The 22929-nt window shown below is 35.9% G+C and overlaps 1 protein-coding gene across 1 annotated transcript; it reads right to left on the bottom strand.

Annotated features, from left to right (window-relative positions):
- Nucleotides 1–19519: 19519 nt before the first annotated feature.
- Nucleotides 19520–20407, bottom strand: LOC146956193 (glutathione S-transferase T2-like). Its single transcript, XM_085749145.1, has one exon. It carries the CDS (start codon nt 20405–20407, stop codon nt 19520–19522), a length of 888 nt encoding a protein of 295 aa, XP_085605271.1.
- Between the last annotated feature and the right edge of the window lie 2522 nt (nt 20408–22929).

Genomic DNA, 22929 nt, shown 5'->3' with positions numbered 1-22929 from the left:
GCATTTACAAGAACAATGGCAGAGGAATTGGTTTTCCAGAAGTGAAACTGGAGAAAACCAATCTAAAGTCTTGTTGTGAATGCATCAAGGAAGGTCTGAAAACATTCTTTGTACCAGAAGGGGCTGAGTTGGAAACTGTTGTTCAATCAGAACCTGAAGCTTCTAGTTCTAAGGCTAAGATTACTTCAAAGCCAAAGAACTCTAAGTCAAAGGCTATGATCAAATCTGATTCCAAAACTTCAAAGGTTAGGATCCTGAAAAGATCAGAACCTATTCCTCAGAGTCTGGTGAAACCAAAATCTGGGGTTCTGAAGTCTAAGTTTCAGAAGAAGACAGTTACTGCTTCTGAAGTACCAAAACCTAAGGTGATGGTTAATCAGAAGCAACCCAACTCACAGCACAAGGTACAAGAAGTGAAGAGTAAAGCCTTAAGTACTAACCTTCCAGGACCCATAGAACAATGGGTACCTAAATCTAAAAATGTCAATGATGCAGGTATGTCTAAGAGCAGTGCCAAAGCAAAGATCATGGTACCTAGACAGTGGTTGCTCAAGACACATGACAGGAGACAAGTCCATGTTCCTCAGCCTAACAATGAAAGAGGGAGGAAATGTGAAATTTGGAGGCAACCAGTCAGGCAAGATCATAGGTACAGGAACTATTGGTAACTCCTCTACCTCAATTAATAATGTATGGTTGGTAGATGGTCTTGAACATAACCTTTTGAGCATTAGTCAATTTTGTGATAATGGTTATGATGTGCTTTTTGAAAAACCCAACTGTACAGTAATCAACAAGGAAGACAAATCCATTGTGTTCAAAGGAAAGAGAGTTGACAATGTCTATAAAGTCAATTTTTCTGAACTGGCTGATCAGAAGGTGATGTGCCTACTATCAGTGAATGATAAGAAATGGATGTGGCACAGAAGGTTGGGACATGCTAACTGGAGGTTAATCTCTAAGCTTAGTAAGTTACAACTTGTGAAAGGGCTACCAGACATTGACTATTATTCAGATGCACTCTGTGGTGCATGTCAGAGAGGGAAAATTGTGAAATCATCTTTTAAAACAAAAGATATTGTTTCAACCTCAAGACCTTTAGAATTACTCCATATTGATTTATTTGGACCAGTAAGTACTGCATCCTTATATGGAAGTAGATATGGATTAGTCATTGTTGATGATTACAGCAGATGGACTTGGGTGAAATTCATAAAGAGTAAAGATGTTGCGTGTGATGTATTCAGTAGCTTCTGCACTCAAATTCAATCTGAAAAAGAATCAAAAATTTTGAAAGTCAGAAGTGATCATGGTGGAGAATTTGAAAATGAGCCATTTGAAGCTTTTTGTGAAAAACATGGAATTTTCCATGAATTCTCTTCTCCTAGAACACCACAACAAAATGGGGTTGTAGAGAGAAAGAATAGAACTTTACAAGAAATGGCCAGAACCATGATTCATGAAAACAATTTACCAAAACATTTTTGGGCAGAAGCAGTGAATACAGCATGCTATGTTCAAAACAGGATCTATATTAGACCTATTTTGGAGAAAACAGCATATGAACTCTTTAAAGGAAGAAAACCCAATATCTCTTACTTTCATCAATTTGGATGTACATGTTACATTCTGAACAACAAGCTCTACCTAAAGAAATTTGATGCCAAGGCCCAAAGAGGAATCTTTTTAGGTTACTCTGAAAGGTCAAAGGCATACAGGGTGTATAATTCAGAAACACTCTGTGTTGAAGAATCTATGCACGTTAAATTTGATGACAAAGAGCTTGAAGATAAAACTTCAAAGCAAGGTGAAAGTTTTGCAGAGATACAGGTTCCTGAAGCTACTCCAGAACCTGATCAGATAGCTGAGTCTGAAGATAGTCCAGAAGCTGAACCCACATCAGAAGCACAAGATGAAGCTGCTTCTGATGAAGCACAAGATGACTCACATCAAGAAGATCCTCCCAGAAACACATTCAAACACAAGTCTTCACATCCTGAAGAGCTAATCATTGGAAACAAAGATAGTCCAAGAAGAACAAGATCACATTTCAGACAAGAAGAGTCAATGATTGGACTAATCTCAATGATTGAACCTACAACAGTTGATGAAGCACTTTCAGATGATGGATGGATCCTAGCTATGCAAGAAGAGTTGAATCAATTTCAAAGAAATGATGTGTGGGATCTGGTACCCAAACCTCAGCACAAGAACATTATTGGAACAAAATGGGTATTCAGAAACAAGCTGAATGAGCAAGGTGAAGTAACAAGAAACAAAGCCAGACTTGTTGCACAAGGGTATAGTCAACAAGAAGGCATTGATTACACTGAAACGTTTGCTCCAGTTGCAAGATTGGAAGCAATCAGGTTACTTCTTTCCTATGCAATTAATCATGGCATAATATTATATCAGATGGATGTCAAGAGTGCATTTCTCAATGGTGTCATAGAAGAAGAAGTGTATGTTAAGCAACCTCCTGGATTTGAGGATATTAAATATCCTGACCATGTTTTTAAATTGAAGAAATCACTATATGGCTTGAAACAAGCTCCCAGAGCTTGGTATGATAGACTAAGTAATTTCTTAATCAAAAATGATTTTAAGAGAGGACAGGTTAACACTACACTCTTCAGAAGGACCCTTGGGAAAGATATTCTTGTTGTGCAAATATATGTTGATGATATAATATTTGGTTCTACTAATGCATCTCTTTGCAAGGAATTTTCTGAGTTAATGCAGGATGAATTTGAAATGAGCATGATGGGAGAGCTGAAGTTCTTCCTTGGCATTCAAATCAATCAATGCAAAGATGGAGTCTATGTTCATCAATCAAAGTACACAAAGGAGCTTCTGAAGAAGTTCAAACTTGAAGATTGTAAAGTGATGAACACTCCAATGCATCCTACGTGCAACCTGAGCAAAGAAGATGAAGGAACTAAAGTAGATCAGAAGCTGTATAGAGGTATGATTGGTTCTTTGTTATACCTCACTGCATCTAGGCCAGATATTTTATTCAGTGTATGCTTGTGTGCAAGATTCCAATCAGATCCTAGAGAATCTCATATGACTGCTGTCAAGAGAATCTTCAGGTATTTGAAAGGAACAACCAATCTTGGACTCCTTTATAGGAAATCCTTAGATTATAAGCTAATTGGATTCTGTGATGCTGATTATGCTGGTGATAGGATTGAAAGAAAGTCAACCAGTGGCAATTGTCAATTTCTGGGTGATAATCTTATATCCTGGGCTAGCAAAAGACAAACAACTATTGCTATGTCTACAGCAGAAGCAGAATACATTTCAGCTGCAAGTTGTTGTACACAACTACTTTGGATGAAACATCAGTTGGAAGATTATCAGATAACTGCTAACAGTATTCCCATTTATTGTGATAATACTGCTGCTATTTGTTTGTCTAAAAATCCAATTTTGCATTCAAGAGCGAAGCACATTGAAATCAAACACCATTTTATCAGAGATTATGTTCAAAAAGGAATTTTAGATATACAATTCATTGATACTGAAAATCAATGGGCTGATATATTTACTAAGCCTTTAACTGTTGAAAGATTTGATTTTATAAAGAAAAATTTGAACATGCACTTTGTATCTGATTAAATGCTTGCTTGCTCCTGAATAGGATTTTAGGTTCTGAAGTTAGTTCAGAAGCAGTAGTCCATCAGAAGCTCTTTATTGAGGTTCTGAGGAAAACTCGCTTCTGATGATGACGTCAGCATCTGAAGTCCAGAAGCTGGATTTATTGCTTCTGAATAGTTGAATTAGTGGAAACGTTGGAAGTTACCTTTTAAAAAGTAACTTTTGGCCCACTAACTTGGTAGTTACTCTGTGAACTTCTTACGTGGCCTGTATGTGTTGGTGTATAACTAAAAGGGCAATGATGATTTAAAAGCTTTGAAAGTACTTTTCACGCGCCCCCAATTTTGTCATTAATGTTATGTTTGTTTGTCTCTTTTGAATTGCAATCGTTTTACTTTTAACACTTTGTCAATTCACACACTACTCACTCACAACAAACACATTTGCTCTCAAACCTCTTGCGAAGTAAGCGCATTCTCTCAACCTTAGAACCCTAAAATCTTCATCTTCTTCAAGTCTTAGTCAATCATCAAATGGCATCATCAAGCTCGCAACGAGAAGATTCAGTATCTACTTCACGAATGGTCCCTGAATATGACTACAGAGGAAGAAGCATGAAATTGGAAGAATGGGATTTGCAGGTTCAGATAGAGAATCCAGTGGACTTTGATTCTCTGAATTTTCATAGGTGTTCAATCAGAAGCTACTATGAAGAGCAAGGACTCATGGATTATTTCAAAATGTTGAATGGACCAACATATGAAGCTCTGGTTAGACACTTCTGGGTAAGAGCAAAATTCTACAACAAAGCGGCATCCTTAGCTGAGGAAAGTCAGATGGTGCTAATGTATCCTGAATTAGAAGGGAAAACAAGAGAAGAAATGGGTCTTGCGCCATTTGTTGAAGATGAAATCAGGTCCAGCATCTGTGGTATTCCAGTAAGACTTGCACAATGGCACATAGAGTATGTTCTCAAGGCTGCAGCCTCTGGATACTACTCTGGAATTGATCTTTCAGATGCTGCTGAAAAACGCATTTGGAAAAAGCAAGCCAACTTGGTGATATACAATTCTGAGAAGGAGAAGAAATATGCTGAATTGAGCATGGAAACTAAGATGCTTCTGAAGATTCAGAATGAGAACCTGTTTCCAAGTGGTGACTGTGTGAAACCAAATCTAGCTCAGAAGGTCCTTCTCCAGCACTTCATCAAGAAGGAAAAGGTGAATGTGCCCAAATACATGTTCAAGTACTTGGTAGAGTGTTTGAAACAGAGTCAGCTACTGGATAAACCCTTGGTTCCTTATGGAAGACTCCTCTCAGAGATATTCTATCAAGGAGGTATCTTGGACAGTCTCAGTCAATCTCAAGGCTTCACAGATCAGCTACTTGACACAAAAACTGGAAAATTCATTAATGCTCATACTCTCTTGAATATGAAGCTAATCAGTGAAGTCACCAAACTTCAAACTGATTTAAGTGAATCATTTGTTAAGTCTGATCTTATGAAGGACTTTCCACCCATCTGCAAGAAGGATCCCATTGAAGTGCAGATGTACTATATCAAGGAACATTTTGAGGCAACCAATGAGAGAATCAGATTGGAAGATATTCCAGAGGAAATGTATGGTGGTGCTCTGCCACGAGCCAGAGGCAGAAAGTCAAAAAGGAAGATAACTGCAGAGCAATATCTAGAGGTTGAACAACCTGCTAAAAAGGCAAAAGTTGCTACTGACAAGCTCAAAATTGGTAGTTCATCAGTACCTTCTATTGAAGAAGCCATTGAAGACATGGATTCCAGGTTGATCATGGATGTTGGCATTTCTCTTGATCAACCTGCTATACCAAAGAGGAAGAGGAAGCCAGCCTTGAGGAGGACCAAGGATTTTCCTCATATCACCTCTACAGCTCAAGATGCTTCTGATTTGGAGTTAAAGGAGTTACAAGAGAAGAAGGCAGCAGCTGAAAAAGTCTTGGAAATTGCTGCTGAGCTACAAGAGTCTGTAGTCTCAGAAGCCAAGAAAATGTTGCAGATGACCAGTGAGTTTGCTCAAGAGGATTCTGATCCTGAACCAGAGAAGGTAATTAATATATCATCAGATTCCGCATCCAAATCATTATCAGACTCTGATGATTCTGATGATGATATACCCTTAGCTCAACTGTTTCGAAAACCAGTAAAAAGCCAATCAACATCAACCAAAACCAACGATAAGCCCTCTCAGTCAACTACTTATGAACCAGTTGGTCACATAATTAATGAGAAGTTGGCTGAACTGGCTGAGCAGAGAGAAAGAGTCATTGATACTATTTTTCGCCTTCACCCTCAACCTCTTAACATTCAACCTCTCAACATGATTCCTCCAGAAAATGTTGAGTCTACAACAGAAAAGGCCTCTGAAGCAACTCCAGAAGCAGCTGCTTCTGAAAATGTTGTTTCAGAAAACCCCCATCAACAAACACCTGAACCACAAAAACCCACAACACCCCCACAATCACCAATAGCCATCATTGACCACCAACTCAACAATCAAACAACAACTTCACTACAACAACCACCAACTGAAACTGAATTTCAACATTTACCTGAACACTCTCCAGAACCAACTCCCATGGATGTTGACATCTCTCAAGTCAATGTTCAAGACTCAACCTCCACCACACACATTGATTCTGACCAGCCTTCGTCTTCAAACACATAAACACACCTTACCTTTCCAATTCCTAACCCCATTCAAGATTTAGAAATCAGTGATTCTGATCTTGAAACCCTTGATCATCCACCCACAAACATCCTGGAATCTGGATATATTAATTCTGAGCTTCTCACAATCTTGAGTCAGATGCATAATCTGGTGGATCAAAGAAGGACAATTGATCTCACAGGTGCATATGAAGACTCCTGGGCATCTCTTCAAAACCGGGCAGCTGGGGTTATTGAAGAAATCAAGGCCAAATGCATCAGAGTCAAGCAAGCTTCAGTCAGAAGGCTAATGGAGCAAGTGAATCAGAGTCTTAGAGTAAAAAGTTCTACACTTCTCCTGGCAAACCAGCCTTTCTTCTTTGAAACGGATTACTTGACCAGAGAAGCAAGGCTGTGTAAGCTTCTGAAGAAACAGATGGCACAGCAGCAGCAAGAAGCTAGAGAAAGGGAACAAGCTCTTCTTCAGAGGCAACAACAACTTGAAGAACTGTTGAAGAAGAAGATTGAAGAAATGGAAGAGATGAAGAAACAACAACAAACCAACCCTTAGTTGCACACCCTTGTGTTTTTCTTTGTTTGTTGTCTGTTTTAAAATTTCTTAGTCCTTGCTTCTGAAACCATCTTGTCTTATTTCTCTTGCTTCTGAATGCTTACTGATTCTGACTGTTTAGCTGCTTCTGACAATTGATATACATGTTCATGTATTTTGCTCTGACTTATTTAGTTCACTTTCTTTTATACTCTCTCCTGTTTGAGTTTTTCTCATATCTTTTTGTCTTTTATGCTTAAATTTATTTTAATTTTTTTTGATAATGACAAAAGGGGGAGTATATGTGACAAGTATTTAAAGGCTCTGAGCCCCATTAATGGCATTTGAAATTTTTGAAAACCTTCTATCATTTTTTTTACCTTATTGGTATAAGCTATGAACGAACGAAGGAGTATCAAAATTCAAGTAAAATTAATTGAACCATTCTTCTTATCTATAAGTTAATTCTTTCAATGATTCAATTTTGTTTTTAAGCTCTGATAATATTATTGCGCGAAAAATGAATATAATTAACCTGGATAGAACTTAGGGGGAGCTTACAAACCTCACCTTAAAGACTATCAGACTCAGGGGGAGTTTGAGCTTACAAACCTCAGATTCTGAGCTTACAAACCTCAGAACCCCAAAGTCAACTTGTTAATTAGATTAACAACAATTGATCAATTTTAAATACTTTTGTTTGTCATCATCAAAAAGGGGGAGATTGTTGGAACAAAATGTGTTTAACAATGAACCTTAAAGGGTTTTGATGATAACAAGGTATTAAAAATTGTAAATTGGACTAGCTAATATTTGTTCAAGTGTACAGGACCATAATTATAAAGTTACATCATCATTGGTTCTGAATGAGCAAATAAAGAGCTATGGAAACAACAAAAATTTGAAGCTTGGACGCTCCTGAAGGCAACTTGCTACTGAAGAGAAAAAGCGCTCCTGAAGTCAAGCTGCTCCTGAAGAAATAGCGCTCCTGAAGTAAGCTGCTCCTGAAGAATAGTGCTTCTGAAGACAAGAGGTCCAGAAGCCACATCATCAGAAGCTGCGTCATCAGAAGCTGCAGAAGTCATATCATCAGAAGCTGCATCATCAGAAGCTGCCTCATCAGAAGCCATTTCACCAGAAGCTGAATATCAACTGGATTTGCAAAGAATCAAGAATTGAAGAATTATCAATGCAAAAGCTGTCTATTGGATTCGAAAACACAAACAAAGGATTAGTGGAGTTTGCAACGGTCATTTCAAAGGTGTTTGAAGGCGTGTGTTTGCAATTTGGACGAAAGCGTTGACATTGTACTTTGTACGAATTGTACAACCACGTTCTCCACTACTCTGTTTTGTGTCCGCGCTACAGGACAAGAAAACAGCTCCAGAATACGGTTTCGCCTGCATAGATGTTCCTTTGGATAAGGAATGGATTTCAAATTTGTTCTTCATAGGACAACAGCCAAATCAGGCAAAAGATTATTGGTGAAAGATCAAGCTTCAACAACGACTCTTTGGTGTGCTGGCAATTTCACAACGTCTCTCTCACACCTCTATATAAAGGAGTGAAGACCTAGAGAATTGGTAATGCAAGAACGCTGAACGAAAGACTCACAAGATTTTCACAAGTACCAAACCTCTGCTGAAATTGTTCTGCATTCACTTAGAATTTCTGTGTCTCAAAGTCATATCTTAGAAATTCTTAAGTCCATTGAGTCTGTATCTGATTTGTATTGTGAGCACCTCTGATTGTATATCAAGTGTTCAACCTTAAACAATTTTCTGTGTAATTTTGTTTAGTTAGGAAGTCTCTTGCAGTTGTGCTTGAGCAGGAAGTCTCTTGATTGTGTTCTTGAGCAAAGGAAGTCTCTTGCTTGTGTGCTTGAGCATTGGAAGTCTCTTGCTTGTGTGCTTGAGCATTTGTAATCAGATATTACTCATAGTGAAATCTCCTTGGAAGTGCAAGGGGGACTGGACTACTTCCGGATTGTGGAAGGAACCAGTATAATTGCTTTGTGTCGTTCTTCTTCTCTCTCTCTCTGTTTTATTCCGCTGCATTTAGATTCTGATTATCACTTCAGAAGCTGTCTCGCTTAGCTTCTGATCAGTGTGTTCAGTTTTTAGGAGAAACGAAGAATTTTTCTAAAACACAATTCAACCCCCCCTTCTTGTGTTTGGAGAGAAGCCGCTATTTTTAGCTTCTATTTTTATGGTGGATTGGTATTGAAAAGTACAAATTTTCTTTTAGACGTCAAACCAAACATGTACATAGCAATAAAGTCTTGAAAATTGTGTAATTAATTTTTTAAAAATAAAAAAAAATATGTATTTTCAACACAAACCTTTCTTTTTCTTGAGGTTGATAGTTTAACGATATATTGCACATGTGAGTGTCTGCAAGTCTCAGCTCAACTGACAAAAATACTAAAATTGTTAGATTGGACATCGTGATTGTGATTCGAATACCGGCCGCTATTTTTAGCTTCTATTTTTATGGTGGATTGGTATTGAAAAGTACAAATTTTCTTTTAGACGTCAAACCAAACATGTACATAGCAATAAAGTCTTGAAAATTGTGTAATTAATTTTTTAAAAATAAAAAAAAATATGTATTTTCAACACAAACCTTTCTTTTTCTTGAGGTTGATAGTTTAACGATATATTGCACATGTGAGTGTCTGCAAGTCTCAGCTCAACTGACAAAGATACTAAAATTGTTAGATTGGACGTCGTGATTGTGATTCGAATACCGGTTCCTCCACTTATATATGTGAGTTTCTAACGACTCTTGTCATTTCCTCTATCAACCAACAAAATATATATTGCACATGTGAGGAACAACATAGGAGCATAACAACATGTCTATTCCTTCAACAACAAAAAAAAAAAAACATGTCCATTAAATTTCTTTTTGGCATATTCGTGATAAATCAATTTTTTTCCACATGCTTTTATTAAGAAGGTATTGTAAGTGAACACATCAACTTAGCTATCAACAGGGATGGAGCTAGAATAGAAGAGGAATCAACAAGAAGTCATCATCCCCTAAACTATTTTTTATACTAATATGTTATTATATTTTTTTGTTGTATTTTATTGTATCAACTTTATATGATATTTGAATAATTAGCCTTTTTTTACTCAATATGTTAGACTTTGAATACTTAAGTTTCTATTATTGAAAACTTTTTTACCAAGTAAAATATAAAATAAGCATGATGACTGATTTATTAGAAACCTAATTTATATCTTATCTCCTGTGAAACACCTACGAGCACATATTTAGAAGTAAATGTTAGTTTATTTTATATTTGTTTGACAATATTAACTTTGAATATATCTTATAACTTGTTAAATCTCTTGTATATTGTACATTTGTCTTGTATATTGTACATACACTGATGCACAATAATTGAGTTTCACAAAAACAGTATTGTTATGCTACTGTGAAATCAAACTGATACTACATTAACTGATGAACCACGTGTCCGGACAGATTACTCAGAGACTCAGTGCATCCCTCAAATAGCAAAAGCTTTCATGGTCTTATTTTAAGAAATGTACTTTGAGTTTCTACACCACTAAATTATAACTCATATACATTTTGCTTCAATTGTAAAAAAAATAAGGTATCTTATATCAATGATGATAGAATATTTTACTATGCAACCAAACATTAATGATGATACCGTACCTTATTTAAACTATTTTTACAAGATTTGTTGTTTTTGGATTTCCAAACTGTTAAATTTGAATTTCCAAATTCTATCATCTACCGAAGTTGTTACTAGGTTGAGTCACGACCAGGTCGCTCTCTTTAAGACGTTTCGTGGCACTACCCAAAATTGTGCAAGGTAGACTATCAACCACGCCGCCTCCAGGATAAAACAAGCCCAGCTACAACTGTTCGATTAACTACTGCACTGTAGAAAAATCGTTCGAGAATTACACCCTCAAAATATGGCTCAATCGTTTGGTCGAAGCCACCCGATACGGTACGTAACCGCTCTATTCGAAATCGTTCAAATTAATATGGTATTATTACCATTCTATTATGGTGCTGAGACCACTCAAATATGGTGTTACCACCATTCTAACTTCTCCAAAACATGAATATGGCACTACGACCACTCAAATATGGTGATACCACCATTTCTCTTTAAAATAATATATATATACTGTTAAGATCATTCTTTAATATGATCTTAATAGTACTCTATATTCCGAAGAATCATATATTATCGAAGGGACTATGAACTTAAGACCAAAGGACTATGGTCTTAAGAACACTCTTAATACCGAAGGGACAGAAAGGAGTAGAAGCAGAAGAAACTTGTTAAAAACAAGTCGGAGGGAGAAGAGAGGAAAAAATACAGGAAGCATCGACTGTGAATTTTCGGTGTGAAGAATCAAATGGGGCGAGCTCTCCTTTTATAGGGAGAGTTTGTAACAAAAAACGAGTGACTTGGGGATTAAGTCTGCTTAATCCTTAAGCAAACGCGTTTTGTTTCTTAATTGGATATATCCGGAAGTTTCTGGATACGCGTTTTGGATCGGGTCGGATCGTAACAAATTTATTTGTTACGCGTAGCGCTTACGGATAATGATTAAATTAATTAATTAATTAATTTAACATTTTCAAGTGACAAAAAATATATATATCATTTTTTATTCTTTAACCCACGATATATATATTTTGTAAGCGTTCACCCGTTCACAAAATTGGGTACCCCAAGGGCACACCCTTGGAGGTCACTTTGCCCATATATAAACACTTACTAGTTGGGGTGACCCTTCAATGTGGGACATTTTTAAGTCACACCCACACACTAGTTTTTTTCATAGTGTTTTTCTTTCCAATTTTCTTCACTAGAATTAACTAGTGTTCCAACAATCCCCCACTTGACTTCAAAATGGTTTCGAGAAATAACGTAAAACGTTTCCTTAAGATTTGCTAATATACAAAGGTGTCGCCAACAACTTGAACCTTAGCATAGTGGAAGGTATTCTGATTTAACAAGAGTTGCTTACAGCATTGAACTCTATCTCAGACATAGAATCCACACACAAACCTTTTCATAGGTGTATTCTAAAAGCCCGTGCGTTTTAAGGCCCTGCACGTGTATCCCGGTTTTAACGAATGCTCTAGGAATTCTGCCTCGAAATTCCATAGGACTGGCCTAAGTTCCACATTCGTATAGGTGAGTCTATCAAGGGTACTCCTGTAGCTGTGTACCCCACTCAACATAGAGTATAGATCTCATTAAGAGTTACTATTACCTCATCCTTCTTTCGCTGCAGGATCATGCTTTCTATATTCTTTCTCTCATAGCATGTTCTACCACTTCATGACTTGTTTTTACCCATTGAACCTATTTCTTGGGATCTCCAGTCATGTAGGTCGGGTTACCATCACTTGTGGGCTATAGGCATTAGTCCCATCCTACTGGATGTTTCTTGGACTTTCTCTCTATTAAGTCCTTTCGTCAAAGGATCAGCTAAGTTTTCATTCGTACGTACAAAATCAACTCTAACCGCTCCATTTAGAGATACACTCTCTAATCGTGCTATGTTTTCGCCTTATCTGTCGTCTCTTACCATTGTAATAACGATTCTTAATCTTTGCAATAGCCGCGGTACTATCGCAATGAATTAACATAGCCGGTAACGGTTTCTCCCATAAAGGGATTTCAGCTAGCAAGGATCTTAGCCAACTTGCTTCTTCACTAGTTTTCTCTAGTGTTCTCATCTCAGATTCATTCCATAGTGGACTGAGTCAATATCATTTGTTTTAACAAACAACTCCTCTAGTGATGCTCAATGTGCAAACACTAGTCACTAAATATTCATCTGAAAGATGTTCAATTCTATATCTTGTACCATTTAAGTACAATATGTTACTCCTAGTGAAGTAATCTTAGAGTCATAGTCTTCTTAAGGCACCTCATGACTCTTTCTATAGCATGGCAATGCTTCTCATCCGTCTACTAGTAAACTTGCACAAGAGTTTCACGACATCGACAATGTCGGATCTAATACATTCAGTGGCATACCTAAGTGCTGCCAATGATGCTCGTATATTCTGTTTTTCTAATTCCATCTCAAGTGTTCTTACACTTGGATCATAATATGTGATTGCAAGTTTACATTTCTTTAAGATCTTCTCAACTTTGTGAGAATTATCAAAAAAGTTATCTTTTCTGATCTAGTAATCTTGAAACCAAGAATTACTTCAATTTTTTTGTTTAGGTCTTTCTTATCAATGTTGTTGATAAACAATGATTTCACATAATTCATAACATGAATCTTTCAATATGAGCAAGTCGTCTTCATAGAGATATATGATCGTGCAAATATTATTTGTCACTTTCATTCACTTTATACTCATTCGATAACATTAGAATGTCAAATTTTTCATGCCATTCCTCAGGAGTTTATTTTAGACCATTCAAATAATTATCTAACTTATAGACCTTGTTTTCTTGTCCATGAATTGCAAAATTTTTCAGGTTGTTTCATATAGACTTGTTCTTCTAGTTCAACATAAAAAGGCAACTTTCACATCCATTTGGAGTACTATCGAGTTATAAACGGCGGCTAAAGGGACTAGTACTCTTATGGATATGATTTTCGTGACTGGTGAATGAATGTCGAAGAAGTCTATATTTTTCTCTTTGTTTAAAACCTTTGACTACAAGGAAAGCCTTGTATTCATCAACCGTACCATCAGGTTTTAGTTCTTTTTTCAAAAATCCAAATACAAACGATTGTTTTTGCAACTATAAGACAAGTCAACCAAGTGTCATGTTTTGTTAGACTCTAGAAAATTCATTTCATCGTTTATTGATTTTGCCATAATTCAGCATCCAATGAGGATATAACTTCTTTAAGGCTTAATGAATCTTCTTCCAATGTATAAACCAAGTTCATACTCTTTAGCAATTTTAGCTTTCTTACCTCCTTGAGGTTCTATAACATCTTGTATGATGTTTTCATAACTATTTCTAATTACATGAATGTGATTAGATATAGTGCCCCCACTAGTTCTTAATTTTTAAAGGGAAATTTATTTTGCCCCCACTAATGTCGTGCTCCCATTAGAGCCCCCACTAGTGCCCCCACTATTCTTTAGTTAAAGGGGTAAATATTTACATAGAATTCGACATCTTTTAAATTCTATGATCACTTTAACATTTAGGTCATAAAACCTATATGTTTCGTTATTTATCGCATACCCGATGAATACATATTCATAGGCTCTACTAGTGAATTCAACTCTCTTGGGGTCCAAGATCTAAATATAGTCCAGACAATCCCAAGTTCAAAAAATAAGACAAGTTGGATTGTCTTTTCTTCAAAAATTTCTTAATTAGAATTTTTGTTCTTAGACTTGGGAACTCTATAAATTTCAATTTTCGTTATAAAAATTGAACATTCATGCTCATCAATTTTATTTTCCAAAATTCACAGTCATCAATAAATATGATAAAAATATCATTTTATCATTTCTAATTTATGTGTCTTCAAATTAACACATATCATTATGTTTAGAGATTCATATCCTCTAAATTCTAATTTATATGAACTTTTGATTCATATATCTTGACTGCAATAAATAAAATTGTTTAATTATATAACTTTGGAATTAAGTACAAGTTACTCAAGTTTTAATATTAAACGCTTGTTCACATGTCAAATATTAAAATCACACAACTAATAAAATAGAAGTATAATTTTAATTTTAAACCTACCATTAAAGGTACAATCTTTTACCAAAGAATGCATGATGTACAAGTCACTAGACCTGTTCTTATAGGATCAAAATCCAAAAATAATTGAGTGCTCGAATTTATATCCATCTACCAAATATTGGTGCTCCAATAATAGTTATAATCAATAACTTATTAAATATATATTATTGCTTTAATTTACCAAAAGTAAATTAGTTCATGTTCTGTACAGAGGCAATTTTTTGGTAGAGTAGGCACACAATGCTTAGAACCGTAGCGTCCCTTTTTTTTTCATTTGTTATTGAATAAAAACAATACTTAACCGTGTCAGTAAGTTTCATCCAAAAAAAAAAAATTGAGTTCATCAATAACAAATTCACGTTATTTTTTCGTTCAAATCTTTTCTTAAGTTTTGTAACAAACTTGTCTGTTTTGTGATTATGAATGATAATCTTAAACTTTTTAGTGTTGTTGTTATAACAACAACAAACACTTCTAGAATTCACCATAACAAAATAACGGCCTTGCATTATTTTATTTTCTGCTCCAAACAATTTTTTTATGTTTTGTAACAAACTAAACTTGTTTGGTTCTGTAACAAATAATTTGTTTTGTAACAAATTATTGTTTTCATCAAATAAATTTTTAGTGTTGTTGATTGAAACAACAATCACTTCATCGTTTCATTCGAAAGATGTAAATCTATAGCTTGATTTATCCTTAATGTATTTAGGGACAACTTAACCTCAATATGTAACTTCTTCGGTAGACATAACATATAGAACCGTCTTAAAATTGTTGTTTTTGGATTTCCAAACTGTTAAATTTGAATTTCCAAATTCTATCATCTACCGAAGTTGTTACTAGGTTGAGTCACGACCAGGTCGCTCTCTTTAAGACGTTTCGTGGCACTACCCAAAATTGTGCAAGGTAGACTATCAACCACGCCGCCTCCAGGATAAAACAAGCCCAGCTACAACTGTTCGATTAACTACTGCACTGTAGAAAAATCGTTCGAGAATTACACCCTCAAAATATGGCTCAATCGTTTGGTCGAAGCCACCCGATACGGTACGTAACCGCTCTATTCGAAATCGTTCAAATTAATATGGTATTATTACCATTCTATTATGGTGCTGAGACCACTCAAATATGGTGTTACCACCATTCTAACTTCTCCAAAACATGAATATGGCACTACGACCACTCAAATATGGTGATACCACCATTTCTCTTTAAAATAATATATATATATACTGTTAAGATCATTCTTTAATATGATCTTAATAGTACTCTATATTCCGAAGAATCATATATTATCGAAGGGACTATGAACTTAAGACCAAAGGACTATGGTCTTAAGAACACTCTTAATACCGAAGGGACAGAAAGGAGTAGAAGCAGAAGAAACTTGTTAAAAACAAGTCGGAGGGAGAAGAGAGGAAAAAACACAGGAAGCATCGACTGTGAATTTTCGGTGTGAAGAATCAAATGGGGCGAGCTCTCCTTTTATAGGGAGAGTTTGTAACAAAAAACGAGTGACTTGGGGATTAAGTCTGCTTAATCCTTAAGCAAACGCGTTTTGTTTCTTAATTGGATATATCCGGAAGTTTCTGGATACGCGTTTTGGATCGGGTCGGATCGTAACAAATTTATTTGTTACGCGTAGCGCTTACGGATAATGATTAAATTAATTAATTAATTAATTTAACATTTTCAAGTGACAAAAAATATATATATCATTTTTTATTCTTTAACCCACGATATATATATATTTTGTAAGCGTTCACCCGTTCACAAAATTGGGTACCCCAAGGGCACACCCTTGGAGGTCACTTTGCCCATATATAAACACTTACTAGTTGGGGTGACCCTTCAATGTGGGACATTTTTAAGTCACACCCACACACTAGTTTTTTTCATAGTGTTTTTCTTTCCAATTTTCTTCACTAGAATTAACTAGTGTTCCAACAAGATTTATGCTACCCGCTTTGTTATGCCAAGTTGAAAAGAATTCTCTCGTGTCACATGAGAGTCCAGTCGAATCTTGACCCTTGATTTGCTAAGTGAGAGAAAAAAGGAGATAGAGATTTGAATTAAAAAAATGGGAGAAATTGGGTTTAGGTGGTTGAGATCTCTACACTTGAGAAAAAATGAGAAAAATAAAATTGAGAGAATCCCTTCCCATTGAAGATGATATATATAATGAATTTGAGGGCTTCATATTTTTTAACTCAATAATGTGGATAGTCTTTATACGCGACCCCTAAACGATTGTAAAACATCTTATTTAAGTCAGTTGTTACAAAATTAAGAGATACTTTCCAAGTAAATAGACACTACTCTTCCCTAAAAAATGCATGGTTTTTCCATAGCTTCAGCTTGTAACATGTTATGTGATTTCAATAATGTGGAGAAGTTGTGGAAGAGAATTTGAATTTGAAACATCTAAGACTACAGAGAGGGTGAAACATTTTGTGTGTATCCAACAACATGGAAGGCTATTGACAAATAGTCAAAATAATCTAATAGGCTCACGGTATTGCTATCACTGCGGAGACATGATCGAGATTGCACTACGTGTACTAAGAGACTGACCTGTAGCGAGTACCATATGGACGAATGCAGTGAAAGACGAGCACAGAAATATTTTCTTTAATAGTGATATTATGGATCAGAAATATTTTCTTTAATAGTGATATTATGGATCGGATTAGTCTTAATTTAGAGGTGGGTATGTGTAAGACCATATACAATGGGAAAATTTTTTCAATACCCTTCAACACCCACTTTTTCAATTCCCAACACTCCACATCATTTTCTCTCTCTTAATTCAACACCCATTCAATTTTTATCACTCCAATGGTAAATATTCAACACCCTACCCCACCACTTTTTATTTCTTATTCTTATTTAATTTTTGTTTTTATAATTACATAAAATTATAATTATCGATTTAAATTAAATTAAAATAATACAATTAATTTTTTTTAAAAACAATATTTATTGAAATATTTTTTTTTCTTAACTTAAAATGCAATACAACAAACTAAGCACGCGACACACAAATAGCTTAAAATGCAAGACAACAAACAAGCACACAAAACACAACTAATTTATTTATTCTGATACAAATCATCTTCAATCACGAAACATTCCAAACTTTGTCCATATGTGCTTCACGAGATCTGCTTGCAATTCGTGATGAACATTTGGATCACGCAACTCGGATCTAGCACGCACATGATTTGCAAAGGTGGGTAACACCTCGGTCGAGTATGGTTGCGGTGTACTAGATTCACTTCCCTCAGATTGCTCAAAATCGGTCCAACGTTGAGCATATGTATCTCTTTCATCTTCAACAATCATATTATGTAATATGATGCATGTCCTCATGATGATACCCAAATCGGCTATGTCCCACAAGCGAGCTGGTTCACGGATGATTTTAAATCGAGCTTGAAGCACTCCAAAAGCACGTTCGATGTCCTTTCGACAGCTCTCCTGTTGTTTTGCAAATAACTTATCGGGTTCACTTTGAGGAAGTCTAATTGATTTGACGAAAGTTGGATAAGAAGGGTAGATACCATCAGCTAGATAGTATGTCATATTATAGGGACGTTGATTCACAAAGAAATTCACCCTTGGAGTCTTTCCCTGTTCCACATCATCAAACACCGGTGATCGATCTAGAACGTTGATATCGTTCAACGTTCCTGGACATCCAAAAAAGGCATGCCAGATCCATAGATCATGAGATGCAACTGCTTCAAGAATAACTGTGGTGGTTCCCTTATCCCCCCTAGTAAATTGACCTTCCCATGCTTTAGGACAATTTTTCCACTCCCAGTGCATGCAGTCAATACTCCCGATCATCCCTGGGAACCCCCGCATTTCACTAACATGGAGTATTCTTTGAAGGTCATCTTGGGTTGGTGCTCTCAAGTACACATGCTCATACAATCGTATGATTCCTTTACAGAATCTACGTAAGCACTCCAATGTTGTAGTACCTCCAATTTTAATGTATTCATCGACCGCATCTGCTGCCACACCATATGCTAACATTCGCATTGCTGTGGTACATTTTGCTAAGGGTGATATACCTTCTTTGTTGGTGGCATCAACTCGTTGGGTGAAGTAGTTGTCACTACTTGAAAGGTCTCCAACGATTCGAAGGAAAACATGTTTTTGCATCCGAAACCGACGACGAAACATTGCATCGTCATATGTAGGCTCATTGGCAAAGTAGTCGTCAATGAGTCTTTGGTTAGCTGCTGCATGATCTCTATTTAAATATTTTCTTCTACCAGATCCACTACCGGATCCACTACCTTCCTCTAGTTTTTTTCGACGCTGAATAAATCGGTTGACCATATAAGTGTCTTCAGCATCACGTTTTTGGAAGTAGGCTTTCATATCAAAACCAAAAGGATCCATTGATAGTGTTTGGAAGTAGATATTGGAAGTGGATATGAATGTAATTTGAGAAAGGAAATAGTTTAAACAATATTGAAGTGGCAAATAGGTTTGGAAGTAGATATGAATGTTATTCAAGTCCCTATATATAAGAAAATAGTTGAAGCAATACCATGGGCTACGAATACCATGGGCTAGGAATACCATGGGCTAGGAATACCATGGGCTATGAATACCATGGGCTATGAATACCACAGGACAAATTATTTAAAGCATAGTAAAAGCATAGTAAAGCATAGTAAAGTCACGGGACAAATTATTTAAAGCATAGTAAAAGCATAGTAAAGCATAGTAAAGTCACGAGACAAATTATTTAAAGCAACACTGACAATTATTTAAAGCAACATTGAGGACTAAACAACACCGACAATTATTTAAAGCAACATTGAGGACTAGACAACACTGACAATTATTTAAAGTAAACATTGGGGACTAGACAACACTGACAATTTTGACCGAATACAAACAAATATTAGTGAAATTAATTTCCAAACAGCTCACGCTCCAAGTTTTCCAACATTTTTTTTTTCCTGTCATCGAGATGCTCTTGAGAACTTAACTTCATGTACAAGTCCATTTTCTTCAATCTGTTTTTCTCCTGTTGCACTGCAGTGTACTTTTCCATTTTTTCGGTGTACTCTTTAAATTGTTCCATCTCTTGCACCTTCATTTCTTTGAATTGAACCCACTCGTTTTCCACCTCCTTCAAGCCAGCGTCATTGCTTTTCTTTTTTCCTTTTTTTTTAGCTGCCTCCCTTCCCATTGGACGAGCACTAGATCCTACAGAGTCATCGTGAGATCTCTTAGATCCACTACTACCTGAGCCAACATTTCCTCCCACTTGACTGCCTCCTACTTGACTGCCATAACGTGGTTGATCACGAAGAGCGCGCCATTCTTCCTTTAAAGTAAATTTACCATTCTTCCCACATGCATATATTTCCTGGGCTTTTGCCAAAACATCATCTTCCGACCAACCGCTTGCTTGCTGACGCTTAGCGGTATCATAAGCACCAACCCATTTATTTATTAATTTTCTCATATAATTAAAACGGTTTCGGCATGCAATGACATCGCGTGGAGAATCGAATGAGCAATGCTCATTACAATCCTCAGTAATTTTACCCCAATATGATTCACTTGTCTGGTTTCTCCCGACAACACTGGATGTTCCATATTTTATCCACCCACTAATTAACACCAAATTTTGTTCAGTGTTCCATGATGGTTGGGGGTTTTTTTTGCTCTTAGGAGTTGTATCCTCTGGAGTGACTTCATTGTCTCTTGTCATTTCTCCAACACTCTGAAAATTTTCATTCATCATCGGCATATAGCCATTAAATGGGGGTGTTTGAGATGGATATCCCATCATAGATCTAGAATATGGATGAAAGTTGTTTGGAACAGAGGATGAGTGATTGAAATTTGAGGCAAAACCAAAATTAGGCATGTTTTGAGGATTTTGGTTGAGAAATTGATTTGGGTTTTGAGGATATTGGTTGGGAAATTGATTTGGGTTTTGAGGATGTTGGTTGAGAAATTGATTTGGGTGTTGATAATTGTTGGGATTTTGGTAGCTAAATGGGTAATCAGAAGAATTTTGGGTGTTGAATTGATTGTTATTGGGATCCATTTCACTAATCAAAGACTAAAACTTTAAAAGAAAGACTAATAATGAGATTAAGAGAGTGAAAAACTCGATTTTTTTTCTGTGTCCAAATGAAATGATCCAAGTCTCTATTTATAGAGAAAAAAAAATCACGAATTTTGGTAAAAAAAAAAAAAAAAAAAAATTATTTGCAATGAAATAATTGAGTCCAAATTATTAAGAAGATAAAAATCCAAGCAGCCAATCAACGCAAGCCACGTGGCATTATCTTTACCCCTTCCCTTTCTCTCACCGCGTGCCTCTGCTTCTCACCCTCCCTGTCGGCGCGTGACGTGCACGCGCCAGTTTTGTCCAATAACGCAACGCCACGTGGCACCTCGGACAGGGATTAAGCTTGTTGAATTTTTTCATCCTCTCTTTCCTCTGCATGATATTCAATAGCCTCTTGCAATGGTTTCAATAGGTTGAATTGAGATTCAACAAGCCCATTGTAAGTGGTCTAATGGAATATCTCTTAATTGGTGGTTAACTGAGGTCAGTCTAGTGCACTAAAACTCCCGCATACGCACGGTCCAGAAAGTGGTCCCGCCATTTTGATGTATTTTACGCAATCTTACCCTGTTTTTTACACAAAAGGCTATTTAAAACCGTTTTAATATTCAACGTGTATGAACCCAACCAAATGTTGTGAACCAATTTCAATCCGGAGTCAATCTAGTTCAAATTTTATAACTAACTATTTCTTAATCTGCTTTTAAGAAACCGGATTACATATCAGAATTGAAACCAAGTTTACAAATCAGTTTTTCTATTTGGTTTTATGAGCAAGTTTTTTCTCTCAAAATATCTAGTTTCTAAAACTAGTTTAAACTGATATGATGTGATCATTCGATAAATGGGAAGTAAACATTGAAAAAGTGCTATAACAAAGCCAAATCCAATTAGAAAGGGCACGTGATTCAACATCGTCTACTAAAAGTTCTAATAGTTAGCCAATACTGAAGATGCTTGTATCCTCAAAGTAACGTAACCAGAGTTTGATTGAATGACCTTTATGAAACAATTGTTCTTAAAGACTGAAACTCAACAATAGTGGTTGCAATTCGGATGGTATTAACATTGAGAAGGAGAAATAATTCATATAAGGGGAAAAATACTACAGAAATGCAGTTAAGCAGAAAATATAGAAAATGCAGTTTTTTTCTCTCAAATTTAAGTATAGTTTGCTACTTCGTCATTTATTGATGTTAAAATCTAAGCTGTTACAAATCACTTATTGATTTTCATTCACGAAATTGATTAACTTACCAGTTACCAACAATGTATGTTGTTGAGTTTAAGTTTCACTCGTGTCTAGTAATTTCATTGTGGTGGACATTTGAAGCTTATAATTGAGGGTTACAAAATTCATTTAAAATGCACTAGAGAACTGCAGCTCATATAAAAACACTAGAGAACTGCAAAGGCAGAAAGGTAAGCAATGGTATAAGACATTGAATTTTATGCAGAAGCAATATAAATTCTCCTGGGCAATAATGCAACAATGCAACAGAATAACAGAGCTCAAGTCATTCTTCAAGTCAGTTCATTCTACAAAAGTGATCAAAAAGCGTCGAGGAAGATTAAACAAATGTAATTCACCTTGACATAAATGGTAACCTATAGCAGTAAATCATTCTCAGTAGCAACAAAATGCAAAAATCATCATTCATTGTCAAGGGAAAACCAGAGAAGCTGTGTGAAAACACTATTTCCATATCCATCACGGTCAGTGCATAATTTCCAAGTTCCAGTTGTTCCAGTTCCAACAGAAACTGCGTAACCAGCAACGTTTTTTTAAAGAAAAACAAAAAACACTCAAATTCAAAATTTTATTTAGGTATCAAACCGTAATATAATAATAAAGGGGGCTTTTTCATCCAAATGTCCTAAATTCGTATCCTATGTTTTTTAATCATTCGAACTTCAATATGTGAACGATTACGGATGTTCTGACGCCTAATTACCTCTGTTAATTTTAACATAGTTCTTTAATGTAAACAATGCATCGCAGTTAATCTTGAAGAATAATCGAAAAACGCAACTTATCATTGTCCATAGCCTAATTTCAGCGATCGTCAAATTTTGCAATAAAAACAGATTCGAACCAAAATTCAGAAAAGTGTCGATTTCAAATTCAGGCAATTTCAATTGTCTTCTCTAATACATTTAGAGATTCATTCAACATATCTACGTTAATCGCATAATAGAATAAAAGATAATTTCCAACGAGAATCACACAA

The sequence above is a fragment of the Medicago sativa genome, chromosome 1 (assembly GCF_051527215.1).
Source record: "Medicago sativa cultivar Bolivia chromosome 1, Bolivia_mono, whole genome shotgun sequence".
Lineage (NCBI taxonomy): Eukaryota > Viridiplantae > Streptophyta > Magnoliopsida > Fabales > Fabaceae > Medicago > Medicago sativa.
Note: the sequence above shows the minus strand (reverse complement) of the source record. Positions and strands in the feature narration are given on the sequence as shown.